Source organism: Anabrus simplex, chromosome 2, assembly GCF_040414725.1.
Source record: "Anabrus simplex isolate iqAnaSimp1 chromosome 2, ASM4041472v1, whole genome shotgun sequence".
Lineage (NCBI taxonomy): Eukaryota > Metazoa > Arthropoda > Insecta > Orthoptera > Tettigoniidae > Anabrus > Anabrus simplex.
The window spans coordinates 647,345,642-647,367,503 of record NC_090266.1 but is presented as its reverse complement, the minus strand read 5'-3'; the positions used below and the strand labels follow the sequence as shown (position 1 = coordinate 647,367,503).

General features: G+C 40.2%; 1 protein-coding gene across 1 annotated transcript in view; it reads left to right on the top strand.

Annotated features, from left to right (window-relative positions):
• Window positions 1–21,862, top strand: part of spidey (hydroxysteroid 17-beta dehydrogenase 12 spidey) — a 98,287-nt gene that overhangs the window by 21,933 nt on the left and 54,492 nt on the right. Inside the window, exon 2 of the mRNA XM_067141118.2 lies at window positions 17,498–17,544. Within this exon, the coding sequence (XP_066997219.1) occupies window positions 17,498–17,544 (47 nt within the window). The remainder of the gene's footprint in view (window positions 1–17,497; window positions 17,545–21,862) is intronic.

Below are 21,862 nucleotides of genomic sequence, written 5' to 3'. Positions count from 1 at the left end.
AAGTTACATGGCCTGCCTTAATAATGTGTGACTTGCTTCTTGAATTCCCCTCGTAATTTCAAAGAATTTCGAAATTCATCGAACATCTCCCTTGGTAAATTATTCCAATACCTAACTCCTCTTCCTATAAACGCATATTTTCCCAAATTGTTCCTCTTGAATTCCAACTTTATCTTCATATTGCGATCTTTCCTAGTATTGAAAACACCACTCAAATTTATTCGTCTATTGATGTCATTCCACGTCATCTCACCACTGACAGCCCGCAACATACCGCTTAATCGAGATTCTCGTCTCATTTCTCCAAGTCTTCGTAGCCCAGACTTTGCAGCATTTCGAAACTCTGCTCTTTTGTCGGAAATCACCCAGAGCAACTGGAACAGCTTTTCTTTGATTCTTCCAGTTCTCGAATCGAGTAATTTTGGTGAAGGCCCCTTACATTGGAACCATACTCCAATTGTGGACTTAACAGAGACTTATATGTTCTCTCCTTCACATCCTTACTACAACCCCTAATTACCATCAAAACTATATGAAGGGTTCTGTAACCTTTATTTGCAGTCCCGTTTATGTGATTGCCCCAATGGAAATCTTTCCTTATATTATTGTAATTAATCGTCCGGCTCCATGGCCTTTGATCACAGGGGTCTCAGGTTCGATTCCCAGCAGGGTCGGGAATTTTAACGATAATTGGTTAATTCTCCTGGCACGGGGTCTGAATGTATGTGCCATTCTCATCACGAGCGTCAAATCAAAAGACCTACTCTCTGGTGGCCAGACGCCATTATAATTATTATCATTAACCGTATGGCCTCAGCTGCCGTGTGCAAGTATTTTAATTTGACGCCATCTGGCTTCCTGCTCGTCACTTTTGACGTTTCGTTTTACTGTAGGCCTACTAGATGGCAAAGTAAACCGAATTTCTCTTGCGCGTCATTGGATGAGTTAATTTTGTTGGATGGACACCAGATGTGTCATCAGAGATCTTTTACACGCCGCCATCGTTCAACATGGAGTATCGAATTGACTTTTGTCCGCCCTTCTAATATCCGACTACCTCTGTCGGGTTTGAACCCATGTTCTTGGGATCCGGAGGCCGACACTCTACCACTTATCCACAGAGGAAGCTTTTCCTTCTATTAACACGTAAGTACTTACAGTGATCACCCCATCATCGCAGTAATTAAAGCTGAGAAACTCGCAGCCTGATTTTTCAGCGCGTTTATCATCACACAATTGCTTGCTGTCCATCTCAAATTTTCGAGGTCTTTTTGCAGTCGCTCACACTCTTGTAACTTATGTATTACTCCATACATTACAACGTCATCCACAAAGAAGCCTTATCTCTGATTCTAGTTCTTTACATATATCATTTATATAATAAGAAAATGTAAAGGTCCCAAAATATTTTGAGGAATTCCCCCCTTAATGATTACATGATCATACAATGTTTCACGTACTTTAATTCTCTTTCATTTCTAGAAATATAGCCACCCATTTAGTCATTCTTCTGTATAGTCCAATTGCACTCATTTTTGTTAGTAGTCTCCCATGAGCCTTAGAGAGGTCAATCGCGAATCTAAAATATCTGCTATATCTTGCTGGAATCCTACACGTTGAGTGTCAGTGAAATAATTCCTAAACCCGAACTGCCTCCTATCAGACCAGTTAGTAATTTCGCAGACATGTCTAATACACAGTATATAATCAGAAAGAATGCTTTCTCAAAGCTTACATACAATACATGTCAGCACTGGCCTGTAATTATCGGCTTTATGTGTTTGTTTTGTTTTTGTTTTTTGCTTTACGTCGCACCGACACAGATAGGTCTTATGGCGACGATGAGGCAGGAAGGGGCTAGGAGTGGGAAGGAAGCGGCCGTGGCCTTAATTAAGGTACAACCCCAGCATTTGCCTGGTGTGAAAATGGGAAACCACGGAAAACCATTTTCAGGGCTGCCGACAGTGGGGTTCGAACCCACGATCTCCCGAATATTGGATACTGACCACACTTAAGCGACTGCAGCTATCGAGCTCTGGGGCTTTATGTTTTATCACCCTTTTCTTTATACACAGGCGATGCAATAGTAACTCTCCATTTGTTCGATATAGCTTCATCATGCAAACAGTAATCAAATAAGTACATCTTTTTATTTTGCTAGTGGCTTTACCTCACACCGGCACAGATAGGTCTTATGGCGATGATGGGATAGGAAAGGGCTATGAGTTGGAAGGAAGCGGCCGTAGCCTTAATTAAGGTACAGCCCCAGAATTTGCCTGGTCTGAAAATAGGAAACCACGGAAAACCATCTTCAGGGTTGCCGACAGTGGGGTTCGAACCCACTATCTCCCGGATGCAAGCTCACAGCTGCGCGCCCCTAATCGCACGGCCAACTCGCCCGGTAATAAGTACTTCAGGCCTGGTACTATATCCCAACCCATTGCCTTTAGTTCCCAGGAATGTTAATAATAGCAGCTGCTTGTCTAGTTTTCAACTTTTGTATCTTAATGTAAATGTCTTTGTTATTGTAGATAAATGTCAATACTTTGTTAGTATTAGCCACCTCCTATACCTGGGCCTTATTCTTGTAACCAACAATCTTTACAAATCGCTGCCTTCTGTAAATCCTCACTTACACATTAAAGATTCCTGGAATGTCCTTCTTGGAACCTGTTTCTGCCTTAAAGTACCTACACTTACCCTTCCATTTTTCAGTAAAATTTGTATGACCAGCAATTATGTTTGATGTCAAAGGAATAGATTACGTGCATAGTGCTTCACAAATAAAAAGTATGAATTATTTCATGTACATTTTTCACAGGAAGGTCATGCGAGAATTAGAGACCGCATCCCCAACATTATTTTACTTGAAAATAGTGCTTCTTGTTAGCTGATGAACAGAAGTCTGCTTACCGTGAATTGAAATCCATCTTTGAACGAAAATCATTACAAATGTACTCATTAATGCAGAATATGTTTTCAACTGTGGATAACCGGCTCTTTAGCTGAATGATCAGCCTAGCGGCCTTTGGTTCAGAGTGGGTTCGAATCCTGAACGGGCTGAAGATTTTAGCCGCGTAGAGCGCTGGCTCGTGGACTGGGTGTTTGTGTTGTTCGAATATAAATCTCTTCACACAAAACACCACACTACCAACCACCACAGAAACTTGCAACAATGAACACATCCCCCGTTATGGGATTGGCGCCAGAAAAGGTATCCGGCCATAAAACTGGGCTTAAGCCATACAGGTGATTGAGAAGAAGAAGAAGAAGAAGAAGAAGAAGTGCAAAAACCTATATCATTGGATAATTTGGTACCTATCACGTGTTACAGAAACCGGCCGGTTTGTTGAATCTCCTCGCTGAAGTGTTTCACGTCCCGTTCTGCATCTCGGTTGATGGGATGGTTAGTTAACATATGAATGGAAGAGGCGACCTTGGTGCTCGTAACGGTGCTTGGCGTAAGGCCAGCCTTGAGCTCAGCAGCTGAGCTGTGTAACCTTCAGCAGGCAGGTCTTGGTCAAGGAAGTAAGGTGCTCGGAGAACGTCTTGTGCTGTGCATATCTCATATTCCTTAAGGCCAGGGTTGACTTGTTCGCTAGAGTGAAAATCCACAGCCTGTTCCCAGTCATTTGACCGGAATGGAATGAATGAAGCCCCCTTCTGGCAATGGGGCAATGATTAATGAATGATTGGAGAGTGTTGCTGGAATGAAAGATGACAGGGAAAACCGGAGTACCCGGAGAAAAACCTGCCCTGCCTCCGCTTTGTCCAGCACAAATCTCACATAGAGGGACCGGGATTTGAACCGCGCTGCCGCCTGAGCCACGGAGGCTCTTTGTTCGCTAGAGTAAATATGAAAAACTTCTCAGAAGTAAAATACACACAGAGTGGTCACCTGAACTTGGCGATAACCCGGATCAGATCTTTTGTCATTTCATGGTAGCATACATGTCCTAGTCCCAAAGGCTATAGCACCAAGCTGGACATTTTAAATATAATAGTATAAGGGATTACCGGTACTCAATCACTAGGACTGTATAAGCCTACTACAATATCTTAATTTTTGCACAGCATACGAATTTTCGCACTAATTCGAGCATTGATGTTAGCGTACCTAAAATATTTTTGGCGGGAGTGAGTAGCTCGGACGGGAGAGCGTTAGACTTCTGAGTCCAACTTGCCAGGTTTGATCCTGGCTCAGTCCGGTGGTATTTGAAGGTGCTCAAATACTTCAGCCTCGTGTCGGTAGATTTACAGGCGCATAAAATAACTTCTACGGGACAAAATATCGGCACATTGGCGTCTCCGAAAACCGTAAAAGTAGTTAGTGGGATGTAAAATCAATAACGTTATTACCGGTAACATATTTTTGCCCCCTTCTCCCGACCATTTCTCTAGGTGTTTTTTTCAATTTGCTTTACTACCGACCGGGCGATTTGGCCGTGCGGTTAAAGGTCGCGCAGCTGTGAGCTTGTATCCGGGAGATAGTGGGTTCGATCCCCACTGTCGGCAGCCCTGAAGATGGTTTTCCGTGGTTTCCCATTTTCACACCAGGCAACTGCTGGGGCTGTACCTTAATTGAGGCCACGGCCGCTTCCTTCCCACTCCTAGGCCTTCCCCGTCCTATCGTCGCCCTAAGACCTATGTGTGTCGGTGCGACGTAAAGCAAAATAGCTTTACTACCGGGCGAGTTAGCCGTGCGGTTAGGGGCGCGCAGCTGTGAGCTTGCATCCTGGAGATAGTGGGTTCGAACCCCACTGTCGGCAGCCCTGAAGATGATTTTCCGTGGTTTCCCATTTTCACACCAGGCAAATGCTGGGGCTGTACCTTATTTAAGGCCACGGCCGCTTCCACAGTTCAAAAAAATAGGGGAACATGTTTTTGAACGTATGCCATGCTCCACAAAACAATACCTCACACCCAGGTATATTACCAACTAAACTTTTATTCTTTACCGTTGTAGTATACAAAAGAATAGCGATGGATTCGCGTTCATTTTCAGAACACAAACGGAAATGTCCAAATAGGGGCGAAAACAAAGTGTTACCAGTCCTCCAGGGTGGATTTTTATTACAGTTGGAGAGCTTCAGTATGGTGTATGTCCTCCACGAGCATTTATCACAACTTGGCACCTACGTGGCATGCTCCGTATAAGTCGACGGATGTCACGTTGTGGTGTCAGGTCCTATTCTTCAATGAGAGCCTGTTCGAGGTCTTGGAGAGTCTGTGGTGGAACAGGACGCCCACGAACACTTCTGTCAAACCTATCCCACATATGCTCGATGGGATTAAGGTCGGGACTCACTGCTGGCCATTCCACCTCTTGAATGTCCAGTTCTCGCAAGACAGCTCTGGTGATGCGCGCTACATGAGCCCTGGCATTGTCGTGCATGAGTACGAATTCAGGGCCAACACAGTACGCAGCAACCAACACATGCTGTAGCTGTATCTGCTCGATTTACTCCGCTGCGGTAAGATTACCACGGACGACGACAAGATCCGTACGGCCATCAATACATTAATGCCACTCCACACCATCACAGAACCTTGTCCGAATCGGTCGCCTTCCTTGACAACATTTGGCAGGTACTGCTCACCACGGCGTCTCCATACACGTTGACGTCCATCACGCTGTGTCAGGAGAAATATGGACTCGTCTGTGAACAACACAGGTCTCCATTGGCGAAGTTGCCAGTTGACGTGGGTACGGGCAAACATAAGGCGGGGTGCGCGATATTGCTGCGTTAAACGGGGCACTCGAACATGACGTCTGGGTCGTAAGGACACTTCTCTTAACCTGTTCCTTACTGTCTTGTCACACACCGTGACTCCAGTGACCCTCCTGAGGTCTTGATGCAGTTCTTTGGCAGTTGCTGAACGACGACGCAACGCACAGATGGTCTGATATCGGTCATCATGTGGGGTTGTCATGCGTCCACGACCTTGTCCGACCCTCCTTGTGAACTGGCCTGTCTCACTCGATTGCACAAGCGGTGACTAACTGACAGAGAAACATTGAGATCCACAGCAACACGACGAAAACTCCATCCTTCCTGGATCGAAGTGACGGCCCTTGCGACTTGAACCTCGCTAAGATGTCGCATGAGATATGCTGGTTGACGTACAGCGTGCTCAAATGACCGCAATAGTCTGTGTACCTCACAACGACACACGGACGCACCGCTATTCACTTTGTTTTGAGGGGTCACCTGACAGTTTTAATGCATGGCCACGCCTACAGATGGAGTGCAACTTCGATTTGGCATACCCTGAGTAGCTAAGGTCTCAAGGTATGCTGTACGACCATTGGAACCCCCATCTACAACATTAACGTTCACATACCAGACGTTACAAAACATGTCCCCCTAATGTTTTTGAACTGTGTATTTTGTTATTGATGTGTGATCAGTAACATTTGAGGTTTTAAACAGGCATTTTTATACTATGTTCTCCCCATCTCACCTCTCATTCCACAAGAATATCTTATTGGGTATCTATTATTTATACGCATTCGTAATTATTTTGAGGGGGAGGTTATTTATGCAGTAAGGATGTTTAATGTTGTAGTTTCTCCATGATTCCATTATGTGAAATCTATTTAAATGTGAACAAGCACATTGTCTTAAATTTTACATACAGTATGAATTGAACGCAAGAACTTTCACTTATTATAGTGTCTCAAGGTTATAGAGTTCTGTTTGTAAAGTACAGACGTCTGTGCGTTCAGCACATTGACCCAGGGCGAAGTACACCATCAGCACAACCGTTTGCAGTGACTGTCATGCTTGCCTCATCTGTTTCGTAGTGGCCAACGTCCTTGATAGGCATGATTTAAGCTCTTCAAGTTCTCTCAATTTCTTCGTTAATGATCAAATGTACGTTTTTATTAGTGACTACTGAAGGTCATGTATTTATTATTAATCTGTTGTTAAGAGAATACGAAATGGAAAACATTTTCTTGTGAAAATACGTTGAATAAATTATTTATTTTTGTCTTTTTATTTGTGATGTCCACATTGGTGTCCACGTGGAGTCTGTCACTTGCATTGCAAGTATGCTGTTGGTCGACAGTCGAGCGGACCGCAGACAGCCGTACATCTGATTATTGATTGTGGATGGTACTGCTTAACGTTTGAGTCCCCGATCGTTAACGAGGAAATTGTGAGAACTTGCATGATAGTGATAGCTGAACGTTGTTGTGAACGTTAAACATTGGCTATATTGCAATCCATGTATTTATTAACCTTCCCGTCAGATTTATTCACATCAGTACGATAGGTGGGCACAAACCGCGGACAATCAAAATTATCTGATTAAGTCCATGAATTGCTATTTTATTTTCATTACGATGTTCTCCCAAACTAAGAGAAAAGAGGGGTGGAAGTAATAGAGCTCGTTTGGATCTTGGTCGAACGACCAATAACTGCATTTTGTAGGAAGGACTGGACTTCATGCCACCAGTGGACAGATAGTTTTTAATCTGTATTTTCTTGCAAAATTGTAATAATAATAATACTAATGTTATTTGCATTACGTCTCATTAACTAATTTAACGGTTTTCGGTGACGCTGAGGTGCCGGAATTTAGTCCCTCAGGAGTTCTTTTACGTGCCAGTAAATCTACCGACACGAGGCTGACGTATTTGAGCACCTTCAAATACCACCGGACTGAGCCAGGATCGAACCTGCCAAGCTCGGGTCAGAAGGCTACCGCCTCAACCGTCTGAGCCACTCAGCCCGGCTTGCAAAATTGTTTTCCAGAAACGGTGTGTCTACATAAGGTAGAACTATACCTCAATTGTCCTCGTGGGGATAAGTGGACCTTGTCCTTAAGAAGAAAACGAGCAAGTTGGATATGCGGTACAGGGCATTTGGGAGATGGTGAGTTTGAACCCCACCGTCGGCCAACCCAAATATATATATTTCAGTTGTTTCCTTTTTTCACGCCAGGTAAATGCTGGGGCTGTACCTTAATGAGATCACAACAGTCACTTCCTTGTCCTTACCCTTTCGTATCCCAGCTTTGCTGAAAACCTAGCTGTGAGCTAACAGCAAAAAAACTATCACAGATATTTTTTCTGAATCAATAATCGCCATTATCATATCCCTCTCATACTCGCAATGCTTTTCCACATTTTTCTTCTTCTTTTTTTTATCGAAACTCCTTATGCTGTTACGCGCCGGAGTCCTTCAGCCACCTCGCATATCGTCATTGCGCCTGCGAAAACCGCTATGTGGCGATGTTGTCGGAGAAAATACTGAACCGTAGCACTAATAACGAGAATTCTTTGGTATAACTTGCACAATATTGAACCTTGGCTCCTTGGCCGAATGATCAGCGTCGAGGTCTTCAATTCAGAGGGTCCCCTATTCGATTCCCAGATTCCCAATTTTAGTCGCTTCTGATTAATTCCTGTGAACCGGGGAAAGAGTGTTTGTGCTCGTCCCAACACTCTCCTCTTCAAACACACACAACACATCACACTGCATGTGTATTAGTGAATACAACTTTCCACAAACGGGGTTGGCGTCAGGTAGGACATCCGGCCGTAAAACACGACCGAGTCCTCATTCGCGACACAGCTCGCACCCGTGGCCCCACCAGGGTGTGGGAAAAACGGTAGTAGTAGTAGTAGAAGAAGATGACAGTACCTTACCAGTCAAAGTTCTATGCTGAAATGTTTTGCATAGAGATTTTCGCAGGCGCAACGATGGTATGTTTTCCTGTCCTGAGCGAGGCGCCTCCTAGGCGGAGGAGTAACGTCTCGTTAAAAATTCCTGGGTCCACCTGGTAATATTTTCTCTCGTAATGAAAATTGTTGATCATCCGCTTCTGAAATCAAACCGTTCTTTTTGTCTGTCTACCCCTTTGTCCCGTTTCTTGATACTGGGTCGGGAGTATTTAAGGCCGGATGCCCTTTCGGACGCCAACATCAGTTGAAGAGCTAATGAAGATGAAATGAACGATGGTGAATTAATTTGGGTTAGGAGGTGTAAGGAATCGGCTGTGGGCTATGAATTGGAACTGTCCCAGCACTTGCCTGGAAGTGAAAATGGGAAACCACACAGATAACTATTCCCAGGACACCTGACAGTGCGGGTAATTAAACTATTTTATCTCTTTTACATAATCCTGTATATCCTTCCTAACGATCATACCTACCATGTTTTAGTCTGTATTAATCTGCTGTTAAATAGCTTGTATCCATCCTTCTGTGTCCTTTCTCATTTTCTCTTCAGTGTATAAGTAATAAATGTACTGGGCTGAGTAGCTCTGACAGTAGAGCGCTGGCCTTCTGATCTCAAGTTGGCGGGTTCGATCCCAGATCAGGCCGGTGGTATTTGAAGGTGCTCAAATATGCCAGCCTCATGTCAGTAAATTTACGTGCACGTAAAGGAACTCCTGCGGGACAACATTCCGGGACCTCGGCGGCTCCGAAAACCGTAAAACGAGTTAGTGGGACATAAAATCAGTAAAATTATTTAGTAATAAAAATGAGCAAGCAAATCTTTTTTGTCTCTTCCTTTTCCTGTATTTATACCCATTCCTTCTTATCCTACACATCTCACAAGGCCGAACACTCGATAAGATGAGCCGTCAATGAATGGTGATGTCCGCCCTCCTGATGAAATTGGGAAGTACGAACAAGCCCATTTGGAGTTGAGAAGAAATTGATGTAGTGTAACAATATTATAAAAGAAATAGCAGATTCGTTCGCGAGTGGGCACTGTATTTACTGCCTTTCTTAAATCCTGTATCTTACACTAATCTTATGTTAGGACTTTTATTCTATGCAGCCATTTCATCTCTGCATTGTAACAATATTTTACATTTTATGACTTAATTTTGATCTCTTATTTTATGTGAACTGTGGTTTGTATTCCAATTTGCATACCTGACTCATGATTCAGTGTCCATTCTTATTTTTCTTCTAATCCTATCTCTGAGAATTACTTTGAGCTAGTTTTCAAAATACCTAGAATATGGAATATCTAATATCAAAATATTTACTCAACACCTCTGTGGAATCTAGAGAGAGATTACACAACCCAGCATTTTCAAACTCTTTCTTTGCGGCAAGAGGTGTGATAGGTGATCATAACTAATTTTGGGTCGCTGAACACGAATCCGTTGTCCGTTTCTACGTATCACGTCACGTTTTCTCACAATAGGTATATCAAAATAAGAGATAGACCTGAATATCGCATATAAAAAGTACTGAAAAATGTTGATAATTTTGGAAATATTTATAATTTTTTGTATTATTTTATATATTTTGAAATAGTTGAATATTGTCTTGAATTATTATATACAATGAATAATTATTGAGTATAAAATACAATGAAATATTTAGCATTTATTGTAATATAATACTGATTTACACAAAAAGACATAAACTAACAACTCTGAAGCAATGAAAGCAATTTATTTTGACAATTAAACGTGATTTACAAGCAAACAATATAAATTTTGTTCAGTATATTTATGAATTCATGAATGTGAACAAAATAAACTTTAACAGTCCTAGATGTCCCCTTGGTATGAACGCTTGGCTGCCCAGCGTCTGACTGCATCAAGTTTGTCTTCTCTTTTCAAACACCAACAGTAGTCGGCCATCATTGCTTCATCCCACCTCCCCTGGTATCTTCTTTTTGCCTCCTTGATGTCCTGGTGGAACCTCTCTCCCATCTCTTCACTACCAGCCCCAAGATTTTATGGGAAGTGATTGAGATGAGAATGAAGGCAGTGCAGTTTCAGACTCATTCTACACCCCCACATTTTCGTATCATCCAACATCGTTTACACTATTGTTTCGTATTATTCATCCATTACATTTCCTAGGAACTTCATTATGACGTCTCTTATTGAATTCCATGCAGCAAATTCCACGGCATTCATCGTCTGTTCAAAGTTTCTGACTTTCAGAAGTTTTCTAATTTGTGGTCCATTAAAAATGCCTTCCTTGACTTTTGTACCAGATAAATGTGGAAAATTGCTTGCAATGTACTTGAAACAGGGGCTACTTTTGTCCAAGGCCTTAACGAACTGCTTCATGATTTCCAGTTTGATGTGTAGCGGTGGCAAAATAAATTTTTGTGGATCAACTAAAGCAACATTTGTAACATTTTTCACACCAGGTGTCAAAACTTGCCTCTTGGGCCAGGAAGGTGTAGGCCAGTGTTTGTCCCTAGCTCTGCTGTCCCATTCACATAAATAACAAGAGAATTTAGTGCTTGTCCTAACAGAATACCACACACCTTCAAGTCACTACACAAATCTCGCCGGTGCTCATGATACTTGATTTTATCTATAAGAGTTTGCATTGTGATATAATTTTCTTTTAGTGAAACGGAATGTGTCACAGGAATCGAAGCTAGAATGTTTCCGTTATGAAGTGGTACAGCCTTTAAACAAACCACGGCCACTCTAACAACAGCCGATTCGCTGTTATCACAAAGCATCACTGTGTCGATATGACATATTTTCAGACAGTAAATGGCAAATAACACGGAAACTAGACGTGATGCAATAGAACCAATGACATTTCTGTAATCAGGAGACCTTATTTAGTTAAAATCACGTATCAGATGCTTTGCCGCAAAAATCATGCTGGGTAGTGTTATTTGAGTTATCCAAAAATGCTGCTCATTTTCATTTCTAATTCTTTACTGTGTTAGGTACCGGTACTATTTTCTTTTTTTGCAGATGCGATAATTGGCCCGTATTTATTTAAATGTTTGTTCCCTGAACACCACATATTCTTTACAGAATTAAGGAATCTAAAGTCGGAAATGATATACAGTTCTGTTATCAGAACCCATATCTTTCAAGGTGTAGCAGTGGACTACTACTACTACAAACTATTTTCATTCAGTACCCTGAAGGGGTACGGCAGGCGTCTTAGAAGGTGGCGCCTTTTCTCAGGTTAAGGGAGGTTTGCAGCGGTTGAAGGTGAAGGGATTGGCAGCCGTGGCCTTAGTGCAGGAGAATGGAAAACCATTCTCAGGACAGCCGATGGTGGGGGCGAGCCCCTTTCTGTCCTCCGAATGCAGAGGTGTCGAGCCACAGTAGAGCAGTGTCCACCAGTAAGCCGAACCTTATGCTGCTCGACTGGTCGGTCAGAATGCAGAGCTTTAGAGCGACGGTCCAGCTGTGACCACCGGAACACAAGTTTTAATAAACTTTCATCTCCTTGAAACACCCTTCCAGTCTGTTAATTTTTGAGAAAACAGTGCACTTTCCAAAAACAAAAGGTAAGTGTTTCTTTATTTTGAAAGGAGATTCCAAATACCAATTTTCACGTTTCAAAGGATTCAACCCCATTTTCGGTCCTTCTCATCCCCCCTCCCCCTTTAAGTGAATTTTCCGAAAACCGAAAAGTACTTGTTTCTTTATTTTGAAAGGAGATTCCAAATACAAATTTTTACGTCTGCAACATGTTACGTTTTTGAGATATTCTCATTTTAAAACACCCGATTTTCACTTCTTTTAACCCCCTTTAAGTGGATTTTCCGCAAAAAAAAAAAAAAGTGCTTCTTTCTTTATTTTTAAAGGAGATTCCAAATACCAATTTTTTCACCTGTAACATGTTAAGTTTATGAGATATACTCATTTTAACAATTCAGCACCCTTTTCACCCCCTTAGCGACGGAATATCGAAAAAGCCTTTCTTAGTGAGCACCTACACTGTAATATGAATGTATCCACAACATTTCATTTCTTTATGTCCAGTAGTTTTGGCTCGGCGATGATGAATCAGTCAGTCGGTCAGTCAGTCAGGACATGTTATTTTATATATAGATAGGGGCCGATGACCTAGATGTTAGGCCCTTTTAAAAACAAGCATCATCATCATCATCATCATCATCATGTACCGTATATAGATAGATTATCTCAAAAATGTGTAAATACATTATTACATTCTTATCGTACACATTTCTTTTCTGTCTGGTTTCTATTGTTGTAGTGTTTTCTAAAGGAACTTTTTTTTTCGAAATTCCAAAATTTCATATTTTTTGTCCCACATTTTGAATCTGCCGCTGAGTCTGCTTATTGTCTGAGCTATCAGTCCGTGGACTAGTAACCACTGTCATGGTCTAGTAGCAACCCACCCAGTTTGCTTGGGTCCATTTCTTGACTACCATGAATGCAAGATTGTATGAGGGAGTCGAACAAGGTATGACCGGTACTCACAAATGGAGACCACAACGATGGGGTCAAACTTTGAGAGGTTGTTCTACACCAAAAGCAAACAGAAACTTGCCCACGAGTTTATACCATTGGCCCTTATTTAATAAGAAAATGTCTCATTAAATTCAGCAGTCGTTATAGATCTCGGCAGTGTACGCGAGGGGGTCTTGAGTAGGTAGTCAGCGTCCGTCACTTCTTCGAGGGCATCACGTGTTGAAGGCGCGATAACGTACCGGTAACATTAATTATATGTCATAACGAACATGTTTACTATCATACTAGGCTGTAGATTCACTTGTAAATTTTCCCCAACGTTTTATACGTACGCATTTTGGACAATGTCCGGCTCCATGGCTAAATGGTTAGCGTGCTGGCCTTTGGTCACAGGGGTCCCGGGTTCGATTCCCGGCAGGGCTGGGAATTTTAACCATAATTGCTTAATTTCGCTGGCACGGGGGCTGGGTGTATGTGTCGTCTTCATCATCATTTCATCCTCATCGCGACGGGCGTCAAATCAAAAGACCTGCATCTGGCGAGCCGAACTTGTCCTCGGACACTCCTGGCACTAAAAGCCATACGAAAAAACAGTAACGGTTTATGATATAGGTTATAATAACTGCGCATTTTCTAGTCCGTATGGACAAATAAAAAGAGAAAGATGAAAGAAACAGAAAAAGGGAGAAGACACAAAGTAAAAATGAGGCACTGGGAGCGCCTCGAACCACACACGCCTCCTTAGAAATCATGGATGCTGACTCATGTTAGTGATAAAGGCTCATATTTTATTAGCTTACTTTGAATGAGCTCAACAATTACTGAGAAAAAATATTTTTTTATTTTGTCTGTGAGTGTCCTTCTTGGATGCAGTAAACTAGGTATTATTTCTATATTTATTGAGATCCTTATTGTAAAAACATTCATATCTTGTATGAACCAGTAAACTGGCTAAAGTTTGTCATGTTTTGCAGTGTCACACCCTTAGTTTGTTCAGGTATTTCTGGATCAAAAGTAATTTCTTGAACTTCAGAAATTTCTCATTTGATCTGTCTGTAAAGTTCTTTATTTATATATTTATTTATTTTTACTTTTCTTCTCTCAAACTGAATTATATTTGTCATTTTCCTTCACTTAGCTGAGGTTAAACTGTTTCACCTACTAGGTCATCGAAGGTTACATAATAATAATAATAATAATAATAATAATAATAATAATAATAATAATAATAATAATAATAATAATAATAATAATAATAATAATAATTTTATTTATTTATTTATTTATTTATTTATTTATTTATTTATTTATTTATTTATTTATTTATTTATTTATAACTTATCTAAAATACATTTGCAAATATGCAGTAGGATATTATACATTATCTTTGCAATTATTTACACCTGCAAAGCACTTGATGTGCTTATCTGCCGGTGTAGTTGTTTCACATTTGTATACATTGTTGCAATCCTTACTGTTTACAACATTAATAAAGTATGTCTATTTACATTAGTATTGCAATTTTGTCCTGTGGTGTGAGTTTTTCTTAATCCCTGAAAGTATCACTCAAAATAGATAAGTCTTTGGTACATTTTCCATTCATAAACAAATATTTAAACTGTAATTTTATTATCTATGATCCATAGTTTCACATGTTTTTGTAGTTGATATTTGGTTTTCAAGTGTGTCAATTCTGAGGGTAACTTGTTCAAAAATTTAGGAACTACAACTTGCAGTGTTCTGGATCCATATTTGTTGTAGTACCTCGTGACCTGAAAAGAACTTATATGCCTCAGTCTTGTTCCATGTGTATGTTCATTTACAATTCTATATTGAGGCTTCCAGTAATTTTCTTTAATTATGTTGTACATATAAAGTTGTTTAACTCTCAAGAACCTCTCCTTCTGGTACATCCCTGTTAACATATCCTCACTTAAGCTAAATATTCCTGTATTTTCATACCAAAAGAATGCTTTGACAATACGATTTTGTAACATTTGTACCATGTTTATGTCTGTAACAGAAGCTGATCCCCATACACTTACACCATATGATATAAGTGACTCAACAAGTGAATGATAAACCATTTTTAAGCTATCATGAGGTATTATATACTTAACCATTTGCATTTTGAACAAGCTTAGCCTCAGTCTTTCACACAACTTATTAATATGTTGCTTCCATGAAAAATATCTATCTATAATAATAATAATAATAATAATAATAATAATAATAATAATAATAATAATAATAATAATAATAATAATAATAATAATAATAATAATAATAATAATAATAATAATAATCTTCTTTCTTCTTTTCCTGCCGCTTTTCCCACACCTGTGGGGTCGCGGGTGCGAACTGTGTCGCACATGTGGATTTGGCCCTGTTTTACGGCCGGATGCCCTTCCTGACGCCAACCCTCTATGGAGGGATGTAAGCACTATTGCGTGTTACTGTGGTGGTTGGTAGTGTAGTATGTTGTCTGAAGATGATGAGGAGAGTGTTGGGACGGACATATACACCCAGTCCCCGCAGTTATCCTAGACGCAATGTCTTCAGAAGCAAAGGTTACATCTGGTATGGTTCCCTGACACCCTGGTCGCCGAAAGGTTGTCACATTACCAACGTTGATAACCATTAATCCCAATCTCGCGACCATCTCCATTGTACGCCGCCCTCTAGAAATAATAATAATAATAATAATAATAATAATAATAATAATAATAATAATAATAATAATAATTTTTTTTGCGAGGGAGTGTGGAAATCTTTCATAAGACACTTGTGAGGGTCCGCACTCAACAAGTGTGTGGAGATTCTTACCCACTAAAAACCACACTCCCTTTTCCCACGACGTTTATCTCCGCCCCGGAAACCGCTCTCGCATTACTTCAGGGCGGATGTCGTGCTTAATGCATCTTGTGCTTCATCTTCCTTCTTCTGCTTTACTATCTGTCGTAATCGTCCAGGTCCTTCTTCTTCTGACGCAGAATATTTTCTACGTAGACTGCCACCTGGTCCCAAGATTCTCGACTTCGTAGCATTACTGACACGATCCCTTCTGGCGTCAATTCTCCGTGCATAACTTCTAAGCATCTTCGTAATAATAATAATAATAATAATAATAATAATAATAATAATAATAATAATAATAATAATAATAATAATAATAATAATAAGCTGATGGCCCACAATAGTAATTAACAGTAATACCATTTTACTGCACAAGAGGAAAAACACAAACTAAAAAGAAAGTAAAGAGTCAGTGCAGTATAAGAAGGAAAAATGTACAACATATACATACGTTATAGTAAAAGTAAGTACAGGAAAGTAATAATCACTTCTGGAAACTGTGGAAGTGATTTCTGAATTTTGACAATGAGTAATTCAGTACATCAATCTCCACTTTGTTTAGCAATCTTGACATTCTTTCAATTGGCCCTTGGAATACATAGTTAGTTCTATGCCAATCTGTGGACAGTGTATGATTATTCTTAGTGAACCTGTCTGGTATGTGGAAGTTTATTTTTTCTAGTACTTGTGGGGAATTTGCCAAGGAGTTCTTTTTAAAGTTTGCTTTATGTCGCACCAACACAGACAGGTCTTATGGCAACAACAAGCGAGGAAATGGATAGGAGTGGGAAGAATGGGACCATGGCCTTAATTAAGGTACAGCTCCAGCATTTGTCTGGCGTGAAAATGGGAAACCACTGGAAAGCATCTTCAGGGCTGCCAACAGTGGGGTTCAAACTCCCTATCTCCCAAATGCAAGCTGATAGCTATGTGACCCAAACTGTTCAGCCACTTGCTCGGTCACCAAGGAGTGGAGCAATTTCAAAATGAAGAGTGTATCTAGGATCTGTAGTAAAAGTGGAGTAATCTCTTAGTGTCCAATGATCATGTTAGCTATTTGAAGCAATATTTTATGTGAGATGTCTGCTTAGGACATTGGGTATGGTCAAGAGTTGAAAGGAAAACTATGCGTTATTGGCTGATGGAGGATATAGCTTTTTATTTTATCAAAACACCAGGTCTGAATGCCCATTCAGAATTCACTTGACAGCTGGGAACACATACTGACCCAAATATTTTCAATACCGGTATCCATGGACTGAATATGGTAGGCTACTAATATTTAATCATTGAACTGTGCCAATGATCTGATAATTGACCAGTTTGATTTGTACAGCATAGCCTACTAGCAGTTTATATTTGTAGCTTGAACATTATCAAAAATTACATGTTTTTAAGTATTAGATGTTTTGAAGGGTTACAAATTACATTTGCTTCATTACATCTGTTTCAGTTGTAACGGGAGCAACAGATGGCGTTGGGAAAGCCTTTGCATTTGCAGTAAGTATGTTTTACATAATTCAACGCCTTGTTCAGTAGACCTACTCCATTCTTTTACTTTGTATCTCAATTTTGTTTTAGAATATTTCATTATTATTTCTTGAGCCTGTTCAGTATTAACGCAGCTCATCCTCAGCAAATCATTCTGGGACAAGACCATTTATGTTTTGTATCAGTTACCAGTATTGCAGTTAGAAATACATTTCTGTAACTAGGGTGCACTGTTGGAATGCAGTGGAATTCTGAAATATATTAAACAAAACAAGAAACCATGGCACTACAGCACTGATGGGCATTGGCCTACCAAGCAACCGCTGCTCAGCCTGAAGGCCTGAAGATTACAAGGTGACACATGGTCAGTGCGACATATCCTCTCGACCATTATTCTTCGCTTTCTAGATCAGAGTCGCCATCTCACCGTCAGATAGCTCCTCAGTTGTAATCACATAGGCTGAGGGGACCTCGAACCAACCCTCAGGTCCAGGTAAAATTCCCCGACCTAGCCGGGAATTGAACCTGAGGCCTCTGGGTGAGAGACAGGAATGTTACCCCTAGACTGATGGGCCGGCTTAAAAATATATTACTTCATTATATTCAGTTTTCTTTTCCACTTAATGTTAAAAATGAAAGATAGGTAGCTAGTATAAATTATAAGGGTAAAGGCTGTGTGTGTCATACTAGGCTAGTTTACTAGCAGCTAGTGTTCAGCAGCGAGCAATTGCCAGTTACTAGCTTAAGCTAGTGTTTAGAGCAGCGAACACTCGCTGGTAAGTAGCCTAGTGTGACACCCAAAAACTCGGCTGCTAGTGCTCGCTGCTGAGCGGTATACTCACAGCTAGTGAAGTTGACTCACTCACCACTAGCACTTTACTCGCCCGGGTGACAGTCCCCGCTGTTTACTAGTATCTAGTTGAATAGCCGTTGATGGGTGAAGTGATTTCTTTGTTATTACACATCTGGTGAGGTGAGGTTTCATACACCCCAGCACACACTGGTCTTAATGAGGAAACTGAAAGTAATACGTTCGATTCCCAGCCAGGTTGGGGATTTTAATCGTGTCTGATTAATTCTTCCGGCTTGGGGACCAGGTGTTTGTGTTTGTTCCAACAGTCTCCTCCTTGTGTTCAGACAACACCCCACACTACCAATCACCACAGAAACATAAAATACTGATTACATCCCTCCATACAGGGTTGACATGAAGGGCATTCAGCCATAAAACAAGGCCAAATCCCCACAGGTGTGGGAAAAGAAGTGGGAGATAAATATCACTGCTTTATATGAAGACAAACTTTTTACTGAACATATAAAACAGACTGGTGTTTTACAATCAGAGCATCTGATGCTTCCTTCCGTGATTCATCCTCCCTATTGGAGATAACATGTTCCGTTTCATTGTCATCATCGCTTTGAGAACTTCGTGCAACCTAGTGCATCACCACTATAGTAACTCTCTTCACTGTAGAATAATATCATTAACTCAGTCCCCGAACCCAGGATAATTCATATTAAAAGCTGTTTTTGAGGACATCAGTAATAAAGTACAAAGAAACATTGACCAGTAAAAAGTTTCTTCTTCAATTTAACTTTTTCCCCACAGATGTGATTTAAAAAATTGTTTAACAATTTGCTTTATGTCACTCTGACACAGATAGGTCTTATGGCGATGAGTTTGTGATAAAGAAAGAAAGCTTGAAGCTTGTAAACTAAAATACCACTCACCATACAATATATAAAAAATACATCAAACTGCTCAGGGACAAAGGTGTTACATTCCCAGCGAGCTGAAGGCAGCTGAAGGCAGCTGTGGTATTTCTCATCCACTCACTTAGGTGATTGCCAATAGACCAACTAAGAGCTACCTGGGCTATCAATGACGACCCTACCCCATTATTTATCAAACAGTGGTAGCTTGTATTTTTGTTGGGATTCAACTTCCCAGTTAAGGGATAGACACATGCACCCCAGGTAGAGTAGTTTGGTTCTCTTTGGAAACAAAATGTTTGATAACACACTAAAGTGGAACTGACAACAAATTATAGAAACATATTCAGAAAGTATGATTGTTTGTGGAATCCCTCATGTGTGAAGAAGAATGCAAAAGACACAACATTGCACACTCAGTGAGTTTCTTCAACAACCGGGTTACTAGCTGCCTGTAAACTAGCCTAGTGTGACACATCCTGAAGAGGTGGCTAATTGTAAAGTTTAATAAGAACTGTTAATGATGAAAACATTTCTTTTTAATTTTTTTACACTTATTTATAAAAATTGCTGAATATTTTTAAAAAAAATGTAATTGCTGTAATAGCTGTTATAAAATAATGTTGTTGATATTGAAAGTACTTCAGTTGCAATCAGTTGATTTTGTCTACTTCTAATATACCATGAATTTTATTTCAAATGTTCCCACATTGAACAAATTTAATGCTTCATATTTTGGTCTTTTTGTTCTTACTGAGCAAAAAACATGTTGGTTTAGTTTTCAAGGCAGAAGTTAAAAACCACTGCTGACTGAATTTTATGTACCATTCCTAAATTGGTGTGTGTTTTTCCGCAATAAGAGCCAAAAACAAAGATAATAGCCATTAAATTTATTCAAGGCAGAAAGTTTTAAAATGAACACCCACACTAAATGTTTACAGTAATGTAAGGTTATTTTGTTCAAGTATGATCAAGTTACCACAAATGCAACAGGTTCGTACTGCTAATGCTATTGTCAGCACAGTTCCCGCTTCAGAATACCAGGCGGCAAGGCACTCTGTTATGACATCATAGGGTATTGAGTTGAGGCTATCTGACCTAAATGTTTTTTCTTGTTGATCTACCAAGTTTTTTTAAAGTTGGAAGATAGTCTACAGTCCAAATTATTGTCACCTTACTACGCTGCTGCTGATAATAATAATAATAATAATAATAATAATAATAATAATAATAATAATAATAATAATAACTTTTTCGAGGGAGTGAGGAAAATCTTTCATAAGACTCTTGTGAGGATCTGCACTCAACAAGTGTGTGGAGATTCTTACCCACTAAAAACCACACCCCCTTTTCCCACGACATTTGTCTCCACCTCGGAACCGCTCTTGCATTACTTCCGGACAGTGTCATGCTTAATGCATCTTGTGCTTCTTCTTCTTCCTTCTTCTGCTTTACTGTCTGTCGTAATCATTCAGATCCTTCTTCTTCTGACGCAGAATATTTTCTACGTAGGCTGCCACCTGATCCCAAGACTCTTGACTTTTCAACATTACTGACACGATGCCTTACTTACTTACTTACTTACTTACTTACTTACTTATCCGGCGCTACAGCCCTGTGTGAGCCTTGGCCTCTTCTACGATAGTCCGCCATCTACTTTGATCCTGAGTGGCTAGTCTCCATGGGCGGATGTTCATTGCCCTCAAGTCGGCTTCAACTTCATCGCTCCATCTATTACGGGACCTTCCTTGTCGCTGTCTTTTATCTACTCGGGATTTAACTACTTTTCTTGGCATTCGATCTTCCTCCATTCTTTCCACATGGCCAAGCCATCGCAGTCTCTGTGCCATAATAAATCTAACTATATCCTCCTGGTCTAATATGTTCTGTATTTCAGCATTCGTCCTTATCCTCCAACCATTCTGGTCTTGAATTGGGCCATATATATAATCTTCCTTTCAAATATTCTTAATTTATTTGCGTCATCAACTAAAAGGTTCCAGGCTTCTGAGCCATATGTCACTACAGGTCTAATAAGGGTCTTATATATTTTGAATTTTGTAGGTTTAGACAATAGACAGGATTTAAATAATGTAAGATTTGCATAATAGGCCCTGTTTCCAGTTATTATTCTACGATGTATCTCCTCACTTATTCTATTATTGTTTGTCAACATGGTTCCCAAATACTCAAAACTTTGTACATTCTCAAAATTATGCCCATTTATTGTCAGATTATCTTGACTTCTTCTGCCCTCTATAACAGTCACATGCATATACTTGGATTTACGGTCATTCACCTCCAATCCCATCCGTTTTCCTGCTTCCTCCATTTCAAGAAACATTTCCTTCAAATATCTACCATTCCTGGCCATTAACACTACATCATCTGCATATGTACAAATTGGTTTAGATTTATATACAATATTTCCGGTATCCATTATTTTTTCAAGGACTTGTTTAATTGCCAGATTAAACAAAGTAGCTGAGAGTGCATCACCTTGTCTGACTCCTGTATTAAGAGCAAACTTTTTCCAATTCTTCCATCCACCATCACCTTTGCCCTTACTACTCCTAAAGTGATTCTGAACATCCTAATCAGTTTCTGTGGTATT